Source organism: Myotis myotis, unplaced genomic scaffold (genome assembly GCF_014108235.1).
Source record: "Myotis myotis isolate mMyoMyo1 unplaced genomic scaffold, mMyoMyo1.p scaffold_m19_p_7, whole genome shotgun sequence".
In the NCBI taxonomy this organism is placed as follows: domain Eukaryota; kingdom Metazoa; phylum Chordata; class Mammalia; order Chiroptera; family Vespertilionidae; genus Myotis; species Myotis myotis.
The window spans coordinates 1,354,359-1,370,938 of NW_023416379.1; the positions used below are offsets into that span (position 1 = coordinate 1,354,359).

The following is a 16,580-nucleotide window of genomic DNA, read 5'->3' on the forward strand; positions in this document are numbered from 1 at the left end:
TATTTAATGGGGACAGAGTTTCAGTTTAAGAAGATGGAAAGTTCTGGAGAGGGACCGTGGTAATGTCTGCACACCTATGTGAGTGCATTTAATGCCACAGAACCAACCACTTTAAAATTGCTAAAATGGTACATTTTCCAGCATCCCCAGTGGTTCTGAAGCGGGGGTTGGAGCTGATGCAAGATCCTGGCCACCACGGCTCCGGGTCGGAGTGGGGAGCTGTGCCATGTGGGCCTGTATGGGCCCCACTTCCAGGTCAGCTGTGGCCCTGGTCACCATCAGCTGTCCTAGAGGGTCTCCTTGGATGGAGACTCCCCATGGGTGTCTCCGGAGACACCGGCATTAACCCACGTCCCGTTGTCCCTGCAGGCAGCTGCCTCCCCTTCACACCAACAAGTGGGAGCAGAGGGCCCGCCCTGCTGACCCTGAGAAGTAGGACCGACGCCCGGGAGCAGATGAGCGATGACCCGGCCGCAGGCACCCCGGACTCCCGCCACGCCCCAGGTACCCGGGTTGCTGTGTGACCCACCCCACCCTCCTCTCCAGCGGTTACTGTTGAATTATCTATTTCTCTCTCCGATTCTGTCTGCTTTTGCGTCATGTGTTTTGGTGCCCTGTTGTTCGGTGCATATATTTTTATGGCTTCACTAGTGACCTGGTGCACGAAATTCATGCACATTAAAAGGGAATTAATTAGAGGAAATATTTTAATATTGCTATTTGCCCTTTCTCTATAATAGAAGCATCAGAGATGAAAGAAAATTAGTAAAATGCATGTGAAAATCTTCCTCCTGTCAGAGTCTGGGATGCCCCACGGGACCCAGAGTCAAGTCCCCGCCCACCCACACGCGCCTTGAAATCGTGTGAGACCCAGACCTGGCTGGCCTCACCACCATTGGGCTAGATCAAGACCTGACCAGCCTCACCCCCATCAAGCCCTGCTCGGTGGGGGGGTGTGGCCTCAGGTTGCCTGGCCCAGTGCCAGGGCAGGGGGCATGGCCTGAGGTCTCTGTCAAGCCCCACCAGGTGGAGGGCGCAGCCTCAGGTCCCCTGGCCTGGCACCGGGGCGGGGTGCACGGCCGGAGGTCCCTGGCCCAGACCATGGCAGGGGGCACACCTCGAGGTTCCTGTCAAGCCCCACCAGGTGGGGGGTGTGGCCTGAGGTCCCCAGGCCTGGCGCTGGGGCAAAGGGCATGGCCTGAGGTCCCACAGCCCGGCGCTGGGGTGGAGGGTGAGGCCTGAGGTCTCCTGTCAAGCCCCACCAGGTGGGGGGGCGCAGCCTCAAGTCCCCTGCCCTGGCCCAGCACCACACAGCCTCAGGTCCCTGCTGATTGCTCGTTAAGACTCATTACGGGCAACTCAGCCTCCACTGTGGGCGCAGCCATCTTGAACATTATGGTGTGATGGTCAATTTGCATATTCCCTCTTTATTAGATAGGATCTTTTGGTGGTTTGAACTCTGTATTCTCAGCATGTTACTCATCCCATGAGTGGGGTCTCTGGTAGGCAGAGGAGCCCCCTCCCGCTGCTCTCGCCTGGGACACAGGTGCGGGGGGGGGGGGCGGGGCAGGATGAGAAATGCCGAGTCTGCTCCTCCCAGGAAGGCAGCCCAGTGACCGAGGGCTGGGGGACAGCGAGCCCTGCTGTGTTCCTGCTGCGGCACCTGGAGGGGCTCCCGGGAGGAGGGAGTGACGATACACAGGCCTCGCCATTCTTTACCGATTTCTGTAGATTTTCTTGGACACACGCTTCTTTGTCCGCTGTGTGCCCTTAGGGCCACTTCCAGAAGCTTTACCTGTTTGGTTTTATCATTAAAAATAGTTTTCATGCCCGGCTGGTGTAGCCCAGTGGTTGAGCATTGACCCATGAACCAGGAGCTCACAGTCTGTTTCCTGGTCAGGGCACATGCCTGGGTTGTGGGCTCAATCCCCAGGGTGGGGCGTGCTGGAGGCAGCTGATCAATGATTGTCTCTCATCACTGATGTTTCTGTCTCTCTCTCCTTCTCACTCTCTCTCTGAAATCAATAAAAATATATTTGAAAAATAGTTCACCCCAGTTTCAGCGGGAAAGGTCTGCAGAGCTCTCACACTGCGTGTGGGAAGCCGTCAGGTTTCAGTATAGAAACATTTTTCACTTCAGGGGAAAGCGTGTTGCGGAAATGAGGCCGTAAAATGGACATGGTTTCCCACTGGCTTCCTTTTCAAATAAGAGGTTTCAGCCGGGGGCTCCCATGCTGCCCGAGTGGAAGGCTCCGGCAGACACGGAAGCTGCCGCGTGTGGAACCGTGTGGAACCGTGTTCTCAGGGGTCGGTGTCTCAGTGCCAGGTTCTTGTTTTGTTTTCGAGCCTGATTTTGTTCTGACTTTGCGTCCTCACTGTCAACAAGCCGCCTTCTCACGCAGCCTCCGTCCCACTCCCACATGGAGGGGACCTGGGCCTGGGATGCAGCATGTGCGCCCAGTGGGGACGGACGGGGCCAGTGAGCCAGGGGGCAGGGCCCAGTGGGGACGGACGGGGCCAGCGAGCCAGGGGGCAGGGCCCAGTGGGGATGGACGGGCCCAGCAAGCCAGGGGTCAGGGCCCAGTGAGCCAGGGGGCAGGACCCAGCGAGCCAGGGGGCAGGGCCCAGCGAGCCAGGGGGCAGGACCCAGCGAGCCAGGGGGCAGGGCCCAGCGAGCCAGGGGGCAGGACCCAGCGAGCCAGGGGGCAGGGCCCAGTGAGCCAGGGGGCAGGACCCAGCGAGCCAGGGGGCAGGGCCCAGTGAGCCAGGGGGCAGGGCCCAGTGAGCCAGGGGGCAGGGCCCAGTGAGCCAGGGGGCAGGACCCAGTGGGGACGGACGGGGCCAGCGAGCCAGGGGGCAGGGCCAGTGGGGACGGACGGGGCCAGCGAGCCAGGGGGCAGGGCCCATGCTGGCGGGCGAGCAGGAGTCTCTGTCAAGGCCAGTGATGGTGAGGGTGACACAGGGCGTGCCCGAGGCTTCATCCTGAATCCCGCCTCACCCTCCCTCACAGTGGCCTGTACTGCACGGTGCACCGTCTGCTATGAAGTGACGCCCCAGAATCTGAGCTAAACCTCTTCCCCTCCTCTCAGCACACCTGGATCTGAATGCCAGGAGAGCACACAGGTGTCCCTCCGGCTCCTTCGCGGGCTCCCAGCACCCGGAGGTGGGGTTGGTGTCCTCTCTCTGGCAGCGGGTGGATGGGGTCTGGCCAGGCCATGATCACCCTGCCCCCACCCCTTGCACTTTCATATCCGTGGGCTCCGGGATCAGATCTCTGTATCAGGGTGAGTCCTGCTACTAATTAAATGCCTTTAAAGACACCTTCCTTCCACCTACAATTACTGAGCAAAGAGGGACCTGGTCAAGGGGTGACTCATCTTAAGGGCTTCAGGGCTGATGCGAGCGCCTGCTCATCTGGGTGCATTCAGCCAGCCTACAGGGTGTAATTAAGATCCATTAATTCCTGCCTACTTAGTGAGAGCTTGTTTTCAAATCCTGGGACAAAATGGTAAACAAGCCGACTCAGGGGTCACGGCCCAGCATGGCAACAGGCCAGCTCCGTGTGGGGAGGGAGCTGGTGCTGCCTGGATTCAGGGGGCGCTGCCCCCCTGCCTCGCCCCCCCAGCTCCCTCCCCACACGGAGCTGGGGGGGCGAGGCAGGGGGGCAGCGCCCCCTGAATCCAGGCAGCACCAGCCACCGTCACCTTCCAGGTCCTGACACTGAGCTTACCTGGCTCCACCAAAGCCACACGTAGTGGGTGGACAGGCTCGGTATGAACCCGGGTCTGAGGGATGTAGCCCCTACGTGAAGTCTACACGCTGCCACTCGCCCGTTCCTGTAACCCACACGCACCCCGCCCGTCCTACGCTGCAGACACAGTGCCGGTGGGGGGTGTGCTGTTTAGCAGGACTTCAGGTCTAAACAATTGAACTGAGTTGATTTTAAGTAAGAACAGTATAGACAGGAGCACTGTGCGACATGGCCTCCTGCCCTGCCGCCTCCCGGCACTCCCACCGGCAGGTCCCCCGGGCGCAGGTCCCCCAACCCCGGGCGCAGGTCCCCCCGGGCGCAGGTCCCCCCACCCCGGGCGCAGGTCCCCCCCGGGCACAGGTCCCCCGGGCGCAGGTCCCCCCACCCCGGGCGCAGGGCCCCCCGGGCGCAGGTCCCCCCACCCCGGGCGCAGGTCCCCCCGGGCGCAGGTCCCCCGGGCGCAGGTCCCCCCACCCCGGGCGCAGGTCCCCCCCGGGCGCAGGTCCCCCGGGCGCAGGTCCCCCGGGCGCAGGTCCCCCCCCCCGGGCGCAGGTCCCTCCGGGCGCAGGTCCCCCGGGCGCAGGTCCCCCGGGCGCAGGTCCCCCCGGGCGCAGGTCCCCCGGGCGCAGGTCCTCCGGGTGCAGGTCCCCCCGGGCGCAGGTCCCCCTGGGTGCAGGTCCTCCGGGTGCAGGTCTCCGGGGCGCAGGTCCCCTCTCCCCCCCCCCTCCCCCGGCGCAGGCCCTCCGGGCGCACTGAGATGCGGCCGGGCACGTGGTGGCCTGCAGGTCACACCTGTGGGAAGGCCCTCTTCAAGGTCGTCCCTTGGCATCGCTGCCAAACATGACCGTCGTCGTGGGAAGTGGCTTCTTGCTAACGGACCTCGTGGGAAAGTCAAGTTGAATCGACAGTCTCTAGAGTCCGTCTGCCTGTTGGGCGCTTGTTCTGAGCAGAAACCTTTTACTCCACCGAGTTCTCCATTTGGCAATTCTTCTATTTTTTTTTAGTCCTCACCCTAGGATGTATCTTTCATTGATTCTAGAGAGCGAGGAAGGGAGAGGGAGGAGAAACATCGATCGGCTGCCTCGCGTACACACCACGACCGGGGATCGAACCCACAACCCTTCCTGTAATGCTCCAACCACTGAGCACACCAACCCGGGCGATTCCTCTGTTCTTATCAGAGGGAAACACCGGGGGATGGGGGTGGGGTGAGCCTCCTCTTTGTTTTAAAGGACCGGCCTGAGCCCTCAGATTGGTAACTGATTCCCTGGTTCAGAAAGCCTCAGTCCCGCGGAGGGAGGCGCAACTCCTTCCAGAGAGCCTGCCTGAGCGTGGGGAGCTGGGCGGGGGGACCTGTGCCGACAGGGCAGGAAGGTGGAGGGGGTGTGGGCGCACTGGGGGCGGCAGGGGGAAGAGAGGACGCGGGTCCCAGCGTGCTCGGAGTTATTTTGGGGTGCTCTACTTTGAACAGAGAATCGTGTGACATTTAAAAGAACCGTTGCTTTCGTTCCGTGTCACTCATGTCACTCTCCTTCACGTCAAACCGCTTTGCATTTCTTGCTGAGCGCACAGAACAGCACCTCCCGGAGGAGGCGGCTCCGCGGGCCCGTGTGGAGGGGAGGCTGGTGTGGGGTGAGGGACGCCCGCCCGCCGGGGGAACGCGATGGCCTGGCACCCCCTGTGCCAGCGCTGCGCTTCCCTCTGGGTCCCCACCCCAAGGCAGCGGTCTAGTGCCCTCTCCAGGGCTGCCCTAAGAAGCTCGGACCAAAGTGTGGGAAAGAGAAGGACACACGCCGACATAATGTACGATGTGACTGAAGAACATGACTGCGCGTCGACCTGTGAACCAGGAGGCCACGGTTCGATTCAGGTCGGGGCACAGGCCTGGGTCGCAGCTCGATCCCCAGTGTGGGGCATGCAGGAGGCAGCCGATCCGTGATTCTCTCTCATCACTGATGTTTCTCTCTCTCTCCCTCTCCCTTCCTCTCTGAAATCAATAAAAATAAATTTTAAAAAGAAAAGAAAAACATAACTATTTCTCTTCCTACCAAATGCATTTGACATGACGGTCCTTAGCTTTAGAAATGGGTGTATTATTCTGCCCTCTTATTTAAAATGTTGTCCCTGCGAGAATCCAATACTCTAATGTTTACAACAAAACCAGTCGCCGGGCTCTGGGGCGTGGCCAGGGCCCTGGTGAAGACCTCGGAGGGCTGGTACAGCGGGAGGGTGAGCGCAGCTCCCGGGGAAATCACCAGGAAATGCCTCCCGGCACCCGTGGCCCATCAGGCACAGCGAGCAGCACAAAGCCCCGAGTCTCACAGGCTGAGCCTGTGCTGTCCCGGGACCCAGGCTCAGCGCAGAGCGGTCGGAGGGCGGGCTCACGCCTGGCGGAGAAGGGGCTTCCGCAGATGGGCCGCTTCTGGCACACACAGCGATGGGTGCGGCCTGCGCAGGCAGCCCTGAGAGCAACATCTGGTGAGGACGGGGCTCTGTCCTCTGCACGGGCCCCAACCCGCCCTCTAAGGAGCCCCTCAAACCAAAAAGGGTGCCTCTGCCGTTCACTGAGGCACCAGGCGTGGGTTGGGTCTCCTTTCAGCGTTACCCGCTCACAGTTTTCCTTCCTAATGGCTCCCTTCCCACCTGCTTCGCCCTGACCCCGGGTCCTGTGGTGGATTCCACTTTCACGGTTTATACATCACAGTGCAGGCGTCTCCCCAGGGAGCCCTGAGCGGGGGTGGGGGTTGGGGGGGGGGCTCTTCCCACCGGGCCCTGGTGTGCCCTGCTCGCGGGCTCTGAGACGCCCAGGCCCAGCCTGGCTGGTGTTGGGCTGGAGCCCCGCCCTCGGCCCCACGGCCCAGGCCCAGGTCCAGCACCCTGGGTGCCTCTTCCGGGGGAGGGGGCTCACCCACGTGGGGAACTGGCCTGGAACATGGGTGCGTGAGGACAAGGATGGGACCGGCTGGTGGGACAGGCACGACACATTTCCCCAAAGGAAAGCCTGGTCCTGCCCTGGACCAACGCCCCCCACAGGCAGGCGCATCCTCGTTAGTGTGCGATGGCGGCGAGCAGGCGGCGGGCGATGTCCTCAGTGTTAAAGATTTGGTTACGACATGATGCTTAGTTGTCCGTCATCTGTGATAAAAACCACCTCAGGTGATTGGAGCAGGATCCCGATTAAGGACACTGATGGCTGAGTCCGTCTGTCTCACGTGCCCAAAACACTCGCCGACAAATGTGGCTGCCAAGCTGGTTCACCGGGGTCATGTGTGTGTGCGTGCGTGTGCATGTGCATGTGCCTGTGTGCATGTGGTTCCTCTCTGCTTTTCCCTCGCGTGATCGTGCCGATTCCCAGGGGGCTGTGTTGGGAAGCCCCGCCTCAGGTCTTCAGCATGTCCTGAGACCTGTTCTCTGTCCACGCTGCAACCTTCCACCTGTCGCTGGAGACCTGTGTCCTGCTCCGATACTTGATTCCTTTACAATTATTGTCACCACCTGCAGCCTCTCTCTCTCCGTCCCTCCGTCCCTCCGTCCCTCCGTCCCTCCGTCCCTCCCTTCCTTCCCTTCATTCGGAAACGTTGCTGAGGGTACACACTGTGTCGGGAGCTGTGCTCTGAGGCAGGTCCATGCCCACAAGGACGGCAGTGTTAACCCCATGGCTGAACGGGGAGAGTTTGGGTGTCTGCAGGAGCAAATCAGAGGGGTGCCTACCCAGACCCGAGGGTGCGGGCACAGCTGGCGGGGGCAGTGGCTTCCTGCTGGCATCAGCCAGAGTCCAGACCGCCCTCGCTGTGGACCTTTCTGGCCCCGGTGATAGTAAGGAAGGTGTTCAGATACGTCTGGCGACTTGAGGAGGTTGCTGGGAGCTCAGCAAGTCCAGGACTAGACCACGGACTGAGAGGGACTGCTTCGGCCACATGACATAATTTCCCAGAGTGACACCCCTGCTCTCTGAGCCAGGTTCCCGCCTTTGACGACGATAATTGATTCCAAACAATTAAGCTGATTGCATTGGGCAGATGACACATCGCCACCGGCTGGCGGAGGGCCCCACTGACCCTCCCTAAGCCTCTCACTCCCTATAGCGGCTGTTGGGGCAGAAAGCGGGGGTGGCAGACTCTGCAAACCCGGCCCGTGAGTCTGCAGCCACCATGACTGCGAGGGCCACGCCTTTATACGGTGCTGCAGCTCAGCCATTCTGCGTGAATAATGAGTGTATTTCACAACTGTTTCTCACAGATGCTGCCTGTATCCTGTCCACAATGTGCTCTGCTTAGGAGGCGGGTAGTATATGAAATAACGATAGGCTCCTGCATTGGTGTAAGAGGTGATAGCACCCTGGCCGGTGTTCTCAGTGGTTAGAGCCTGGGCCCTTGGTCCGAAGGGTCTCGGGTTCAATTTCTGGTCAAGGGCAGGTACTGCCTTGCAGGTTCCATCTCCAGCCCTGGTCGGGCAGGGTGTAGGAAGCAACCAATTGATGTGTTTCTCTTATATTGAGGTTTCTCTCTAAATATACCTCTCTCCTCTCTCCCTCTCTCCCGTCCACTCTCTCAGAAACTCAACGGAAATACCCTCCAGTGAGGATTAAAAAAGAAAAAGTGGTAGCAGGACACTGGACCAGCAGCCCAGTGTCACTGCGAACTCAGTACAAATGGACCTCAGCCCCAGCCAGACCCAAATCTGCAACTTGGGGCATGGCAGTCTGGGATGACCTGTTGCTTTAAGGGAACATCACACGCACACACACACACACACACACCCCTTTCCAGAACAAATCCTGATGTTAGCATTAATGACTAAAAAATATAACTGAACTTTTCTTTTACAATTGTTCCTCTTTCTATAGACCCTTGGACCTGCGTGTTAGGAGGTTGGCATTTTATTGCTTTTTGAGCAGCAGACGTCACCATCCTCCCCTTGGGAACTGATTTAATGATGGAGGCTCTGATGTCCGTCACGTGGGCATGTGGATGAGGCAAACCGCCCCGCTGGTGCTCCGTGGATCGGGCGTGGTTGAATGAACAGAGACTCGACGCTGGGCCTGTCCTACTCTCACAGGATGGGTCCCCTGTGTGTCCTCCAGGGGCTTCCCCATGTGGTTCATGAAGGGACTTGAGAGTCCTCAGAATTATAGGGTTCGTGGTAACGCAGTGATATTAGCACATACGCGAATGTTCTGCACATTCTAAGACGGACAGCAGGACACGGGCGTTCGGGCAGGAGGCGGGTTCTGAAAGGAAGTGTTTTCACGTGTCTGCGTTTCAGTGGTCATTTCTCAAGGTTCCTTTATCTAAAAATTACCCCCAGATTATGACTCACGTTCAAGGTCAATTTGTGTAATCACGACTCCATTTCTTCTTTTCTTGTTGTGCCTGCGAGCTGCCCAGCCCCAGGGAGAGCCCCTCAAGTTGTAGCTGGAAGTTTGCCTTCTGGTGAGTGGAGATGGAGTGAGTTTGCCTTCTGGTGAGTGGAGATGGAGTGAGTTTGCCTTCTGGTGAGTGGAGATGGAGTGAGTTTGCCTTCTGGTGAGTGGAGATGGAGTGAGTTTGCCTTCTGGTGAGTGGAGATGGAGTGAGTTTGCCTTCTGGTGAGTGGAGAAGGAGTAATTTTTTCATTTGTTCACTCAGTGGACATTGCTGCAGCTGAACTGTGATCCTTTCTGGCTTTTTTGGTAGCAACTCACTTACATTTTAGAATTTGCAAAATATGATATTAGGCCTAAGTCTTTCTTTAGCATATGACTCCCAAAACCCTAGAGACGAAATTTCACTTCTCCCAATGAGATGCTACACTCCTTCAGAGAAAAACCAAAGAACAAACTCTGTGATTGCTTTTGTTTCTATCCCAGTACCTAATGGTGCCCCTAACAATACCCAACAGTGCCCATCCTAGGTACCAGCAACACCCAGCATAGGTACCCAGCAGCACCCAACAGTACTCGCTATAGGTATCCAATAGGACTCAACGTATCCACAATGGGTGCCCAATAGTACTCAACAGCACCAACCAAGGTACCAAACAACACCCAACAGTCCCCAGCCGTAGCCGCCGTGGGCACCAATAGCACCTACTAGTCGTCACCATGGGCAGTCAACAGCATCTGCATCGGTGCCCAACATGAGCCTGCTGGTTATAAGACAGAGGCTGTTCCAGAAGTCCTCTTCCCATCATCCTCTCTGCAGGCTAAACGGGACACAGGAAACCCGTGTCTTAAAAGGAAGCCGAGAGAGGGCCTCGCTGTGTGTGAGGCTGAACCATGTAAACTTCCATCTCTATGGTGACAACCACTGACCAGCAGCAAGTTCACGGTCCAGCTGCTCTGTGAACTTTCTGTGAGCACAGCTTGGAGCCGCAGGGGACTGCGAAGTGCTTACTTCCAGGGTGTTCGGCAGCGTTGACAGCTTTGGGGGCCCAGCCTCGCTGGGCTGACAGGCTCTCTAGAGGGTGTCTGTCAGGGAAGGAGGCGGCCCCACAGCCCCCCAAGGGCTGGGAGGTAAGAGCTGCATCAGAATCCAGACTCGCCTTTTCCTGGTAGCCCTTTCCGGCCCATATCTTCTCTAGGAAGGTTCTTCATGACTTTTCTACGTCAACTTTGATGCTTATTTTTTTCTGCTCGCGCCTGAGGCTGGTGCCTGCAGCATAAAGACTTGAAGGCGAGGCTCTGGTGACCCTGTGTAAACCGAGATGTACCTGCCTCGGTGAGTTCTTAGGTCTCCCCGCTCTTTCAGATCTACCCACCCGTGCAGAGTTCTGAAGGTAAACTGAGGCGATGGATATGGCAGCTCCTTGTACTGGACACCCCTGGCCACACTGACCTGGACTGAACACGGGCTGCATGCGTGTTGCCACGACACCCGTGGGAAAGGCGGGATCCCCAAGCCCATCATTTCAATGGGATTTGTTTCTGGACAACCTCCCATCTCCTCTCATCTCATGATCTGCATGAGAGCGGGGGAGGGCGGGCTGCTGCGAATCTCTTTCTAGAAGGAAGCAGACGGTGTCCTTGTGGGTGACAGTGGGTTTGGTGGCTGTTGCTAGGATAGAGTATCCGCCTATGTGGTGCTAACTTACCATTCAGAGGGATTCTTTTTTCTCTTTGGTAAGCGCTAATGTACAAAAACCGTTAGTAGGAAGAGAGAAGGAGAGAGAGAGAAGCGGCGAGGGGGCGGGCGAGGCTGCTGAGGCACTGAGGATTTCAGAAGCGCGTTGGGAGGGACGCTGGCGGGGGCCGGGGCCAGGCCGTCACATAAAACTGTGTCCGGAAGACCCTTAGAGTAGGAAGGGGAGGGGAGGACACTCTTTAATCACTGTATTTTGGAATCCACGGGAAATGGTTGCGAGGATCTGAGCTTTCACAACTAGAGTTTACATTTCAAAAGGAAATCCCAGGATGTTCCTGATTCTTAAGGGGCCACCGAAGATATTTCTCTCCCAGAAAAACAGAAGAGAAAGTGTTGAATACAGAGCTGCAGCTTGACAACACAGAAGGAGTCCCAGGGAAGGGTGTTATTCCGAGTCTCTAGAGAAACAGAATCAATAAAGGAGAGAGAGAGAGAGAGAGAGAGAGAGAGAGAGAGAGAGAGAGAGAGAGAGAGAGAGAGAGAGGCTTGTTGTCCCTCTTACTTATGCATTCATCTGTTGATTCTTGTATGTGCCCTATGTGGGGATTGAACCCACAACCTTGGCGTATCAGGACAATGTTGCCAACCAGTTAGTTGAGCTGTGGGCAGGGCCACTGTGCAAAACTTTTGACTGTGAGTCTATACTTTTACTTTCAGGTTGACATTTCCCCGCCCCGAGGAGACCCCCATACATACCCTCCCCACCCGCCCCTCCCAGCACAGCTCTCAGGTGCCCAGGAGCGGGAGGGCACGCCTTCACTGTGCGGTGTTTTCAAGTGAAATGGGAATCGTATAAGCCAAATCAATGATTTGAAAAAAAGGTTTAATTTCCCTAATTATATTTTCTTGAGTTATTCTCTGCCTGGTGGCTCGTTTCTGGGTGAGTTGGTTTAGCAATGGCTGCGCTGGGACCCGCTGGGCAGTTAATTCCAGCTTAGCTGCTGGGAGCCGCGTGGGCCCACAGCCCTCACTTTATTTTAATCCGTGTGAAGGGTGGGGCGATACTCTTACACCCAATAAAGACGGGGGCCTCTTGTGGCCCTGTGCGCTGCTGGAGGGTGTGAGAAGGCGCTGGCCAAGCTACAAGACCTTGTTGCACACCCCTGGCTGGCGAGAGGTATATTAGCTGTGCAGACCTGTGCAATTCATGGTAAACTCTGGAAACTTCCTGATAAACTTAGTGGAAATCTTTTTATTTTATTTTTTTAATAACTAGAATCAGGTTGTAAATGCAGGATTCAAGGGAATATTTTAGTGAGTCTGCTTGTATTATCTCTCTTCTGAAAACTTACTTATATTGGATTTCTTTAAATCCCAGTGCAAAAAAACAAATCCAGACTCTACCTATATTTCACTGTAACTTAGGCAGTACAGTTTGGCTGCACACAGGTGGGTAGGTTTCTGAGCCACATGCTGCCCTGGCTGTCAGCTGGCTGCATGGTGTGTAAGCTGCCCTGTGCGGGAGGAGCACTGGGACTGGTCCTCCCTCAGTGATCGCGCCCCAGGCAGCACAGGTGCTGGGAGTACCCAGGGCGGGCGTCCTGCCTGGAGAGGAGAGCGCGGGCCCGTCTCAAGGGGCGATCAGGGGCCCGGCTGGCCTTGGCGGCTGCTTTGCGGCAGGGTTATGATCCAGGTGTGCAAGGTCTACAGAACGGACCTTGTTCCAGCCAGAGAGGCCTCCTGGGGGCGGGAGGGGGGGCGCTAGGAGCAGCTCTGACAGCAGATGAATCTCCTGGCGCGGCCACAATGAGCACACTCACCGGCCACAGTGAGCACACTCGCCGGCCACATTGAGCACACTCGCCGGCCACTGTGAGCACACTTGCCGGCCACTGTGAGCACACTCACCAGCCACTGTGAGCACACTCGCCGGACACACACAGCCCGCAGTGGGCAGGCCGTGCAGGCGCTGGTACTTTCTCCTCCTGGTTGAGGCGACCACCAGGGCTGTGCCCATGGCGTGTGTTCAGCTCCCAGACGAAGGCCAGGAGGACTCGGGCTGTATTTACGCTCTTCAGGGGTTCCGCATGCTCCCCGATCATCTGGGTCACTGCGGCCATGAAGTCCCTAAAGAAGGAAGTGACCAGGCTCAGCAGTCTCAGGGGAAGAGGGTTAGGAAAACGTCATCACAACAGTTAGAGGCAGGAGAGGGCTCTGCCTCGTGTGGTCCCTGGCTGACAGTCACAGGAACAAGTGGACTCTGGGGGTTCATGACAAGGATGGTGGTTCCCCAAAATGTATACGCACGGTAGCGGCTGAGAGCTCACATCTGAAAGCGGGTCTTAATGTAATCAACACTGCCTTTATAATTATTCAAAGTGTGTGTGTACATTTTGGGACACCCTATATACATCTTTTATTAACATTATTGGAGTTATTGGTTAATGAAATTGCATGTGCTTCAGGTGTACGGTCTGTAACACATCATTGTATATTGTATCACATGTTTGCCACCCAGTCTCGTCTCCTTCCGTCACATTTATCCCCCTTGCACTCTTCGACCTGCCCCAGCCCCCCCCCTCTGGTCATCAGCGTACTGTTGTCTGTGTCTATGAGTTTTGTTTTTCTGCTTAATCCCTTCAGTTCTCTCACCCAGCCCCCCACCACAGACTCACAGAGAACACAGCATGGAGCACAGACAGACAGCGGTCAGCAGGAAGGGGGCATGGGAGCCGGGTGACACAGGTGAAGGGATTAAGTAAAAATAATAAAAAGATGGTTTACTCTTTATTCTTTAAGAAATGGTGAACTTCTTGCCCGCAAAGAGCAATTGTACATTGACACATCGGAAACCTATGACATTCATCTCTTCACTGTGCAGCCGTTTTGAAAGGTGGCTGGGACAGCCATGGGCCATGGGTATGTCCATTGCCACTTGTTAACGTTCTAACGGCCAAGGAAAAGGTGGCAGAATGGGATCCGTAGACACCTGGCAGCTGTCAGGTAACATGACCAATGTGTCCTGCATACTGGACGGGGCAAAAGCAGGCCTTACAGTTGCGAGTACATGAAACAGAGTTTATTCTTGCATTATTACTTATTAATTATTACTTTATTTTCCATGTGAACAACTGTAAACCAATTTTTGCCCCTCCCTGTATTGGGGCTCTACCGTAATTCATCTGAAGGGTCCCCATTCCATTGTAACTTCTCCATTTGCTCAAATCCATTAATCCCCATTCTTGGTCCTCACCTAAAGCGTGGATGATTGCTCAAAGTTTGGGGTGCTCTGAGACCCCAGACATCGTCAGCCTCTCTATCACCTCCAACCTGACCAGCTTCCCATAAACAACGCTTCGTCCAGGTAACTCCAGAGTTTGGAAGAGATGATCACAGGAAACATTCACATTTAAGTGAAGGGGACCATACTGTAACTTACATGTCAGTTATATAAGACTAGAGGCCCGGTGCACGAATTTATGCACCAGTGAGGTCTCTTGGCCTGGCCTGCGGTACTGGGCCGAAACCAGCTCTCCAGCATCCCCTGAGGGGGTCCTGAATTGTGAGAGGGCGCAGACCAGGCTGAGGGACCCCAGGGTGCAGGATCGGGGCTGGGGAAGGACCATGGGAGGGCTCCAGAGCGTGTCCGGCCCTTCTCACTTAGTCCAGATAGGCTGGACCCCAGCAGCAGCTAACCTACTGGTCAGAGTGTCTGCCCCCTGGTGGTTAGCCCACGTCATAGTGACTGGTCAACCTGTCTACTGTCTGCCCCATGGTGGTCATAGCAAGCGGTTGAGCAGCCTTAGCATATCATTAGCATATTACACTTTGATTGGTTGAATGGATGACCGGATGACTGGACACTTAGCCTATTAGGCTTTTATCATATAGGATTAGTAGATGGACATCACAGTCATTTTTAACTCGGTTTAATTGTTCAATGCCAAACACGTAGGAGAATCTTCAGCATGTGCTTGCCAGCGTTTCTAAGCTCCTGTTACCAGAGGAGTTGCTTGGAGTTAACGATGCCCCATTAGGTGTCTCAGTGGCCCCGGGGTACGGCCTTCACCTGTGGCCCACAAACACTGCTGAATGGTAACAACGTGATTGGTGACTCATGTTAGGAGAATGTCAGTCTACACACCATAAAACACAGGCCCTTGAGCCACATTTCAGGACCCAAGGCCACCGCAGAGCCTGTGGAAGGACAGGGCAGAGGAAGTCTACATAGAATGTGCAAACTGCTCGCCCACCCGAGGCCTCTCTCTGGCTCCCCACCTTGAGCGTCCCGTGTGGTGGGGTTGTTTCTCGGGTCCCCTGCCAGGTGTCCCAGCTTGAGCCAGTGCAGATGGTCCCGTCCTGCCCAGTTCGACCACAGGTAGAAAACTTGGGCGTGGTCCAGCTGGGTCCCTTACCAAGTGACCCATAAGACATGGCAAGCTAAGCCAACCAGTTGTTCATGCCACTTAGCTCCGGGGGGTAAGGGCTGCATTCGCCCTGTTTGCCAGGGCTGGGCCTTGGGCTGCGGTTGCCCATCCACAGCAGACTCACATCTCACGGCGAGAAAGGAAAACAAAGATTTATGATGGAGATTTCCAACCAGGAGAAGACGGCTGGCTTTCCAGTGTATTCTTTCCAGTAGGGCTGATACACTGACCTGATTTCTGTCACTGGTGGCAGGGATGGTGGGTTATCTGCGTAGGGCTGCGTCCTCACGTCGGATGAATTTGGGTGCCCGTAGGCATAGTGCAGGGTAATGGGCAGGAGCACAAGTCTCCTGGGTGGAGATTTCTGGAAACTTCCAGGTGAAGCGGCTACCAGAATGAAGGCTGGAGGGAGGAGGAGCAACGCAAACTTTCTCACAGGCCAGTAGCGGGTCGCAGGGTTCTCACGGGAGGCCTGGAGTCAGCGCGGGGACAGGCTGGAGTTGAGGAGGCTGCCTGCGCGTGGCCTGCACCGGCGCTCAGGCTGCTGTGTCTGGCACAGTGAGACCCTGCCCGACATCTGCTTACACGTCGGGAGCATAATGTGGATGCAAATGAGCTCTAGGGGGGCAGGGGGAAGTCCCACTTAAAAAATACTTTTATTGATTTCAGAGAGGAAGGGAGAGAGCAAAACATCAATTACGAGAGAGAATCATTGATCGGCTGCCTCCTGCACATGCCCCACTGGGGACGGAGCCCACAACAGTGGCCTGAGCCCTGACTGGAATGGAACCTGGGACACTTCAGTCCAGAGGCTGAGGCTCTCTCCACTGAGCAAACCGGCGAGGGCGGAAACCCCTTTTCCGACAGTACCTTTGGTGACTACGATGTTACCGAGTGCCACCCTAAACTTATTACGCCCCAGTGTCTGAACAAGCAACATGGATGTGGCAGGGAATCATGGGAGATACGCTGCCTCAGTTTCTCCTTCCTTCCGCTACCTGGTTGATGCTGGCAGGTTTCTCTGGCTCTCGGTCAAGTGGTGGAGGCGACCCACGGGCTGAACGCACAAGGCTGCCTGCCCTTTGGCTGCTGCGCGTTATGTTTTCTCATAAGGGTCCACTCAGCCTGCAAAGTTCCAGCTGTGGCTCACGTGCAGCGCAGCCGGCACAGACGCCCGGTGGTGCTTGCCAGCAGGAGGCTGGCATCGCCTAGAAAGGACTGAAAGGTGGGCCCCGCAGCCTGTGGGACACAGCCTGGCGGACGTGGGCGCTGGGCGCGGGCTCGCTGCGTGGAGCTGTCTTTCCTCCTCTGGGCGCGTCGGTAGAGAAGCACAGGGAGAAC

The 16,580-nt window shown here is 56.6% G+C and overlaps 1 protein-coding gene across 1 annotated transcript in view; it reads left to right on the forward strand.

Moving 5' to 3' along the window:
* The first annotated feature begins 379 nt into the window (after positions 1-379).
* The window catches only part of PDE10A (phosphodiesterase 10A), a 138,455-nt gene continuing 122,254 nt past the window's right edge, over positions 380-16,580 (forward strand). The window contains exon 1 of the mRNA XM_036317604.1: positions 380-504. Within this exon, the coding sequence (XP_036173497.1) occupies positions 456-504 (49 nt within the window). The 5' untranslated portion in view covers positions 380-455. The remainder of the gene's footprint in view (positions 505-16,580) is intronic.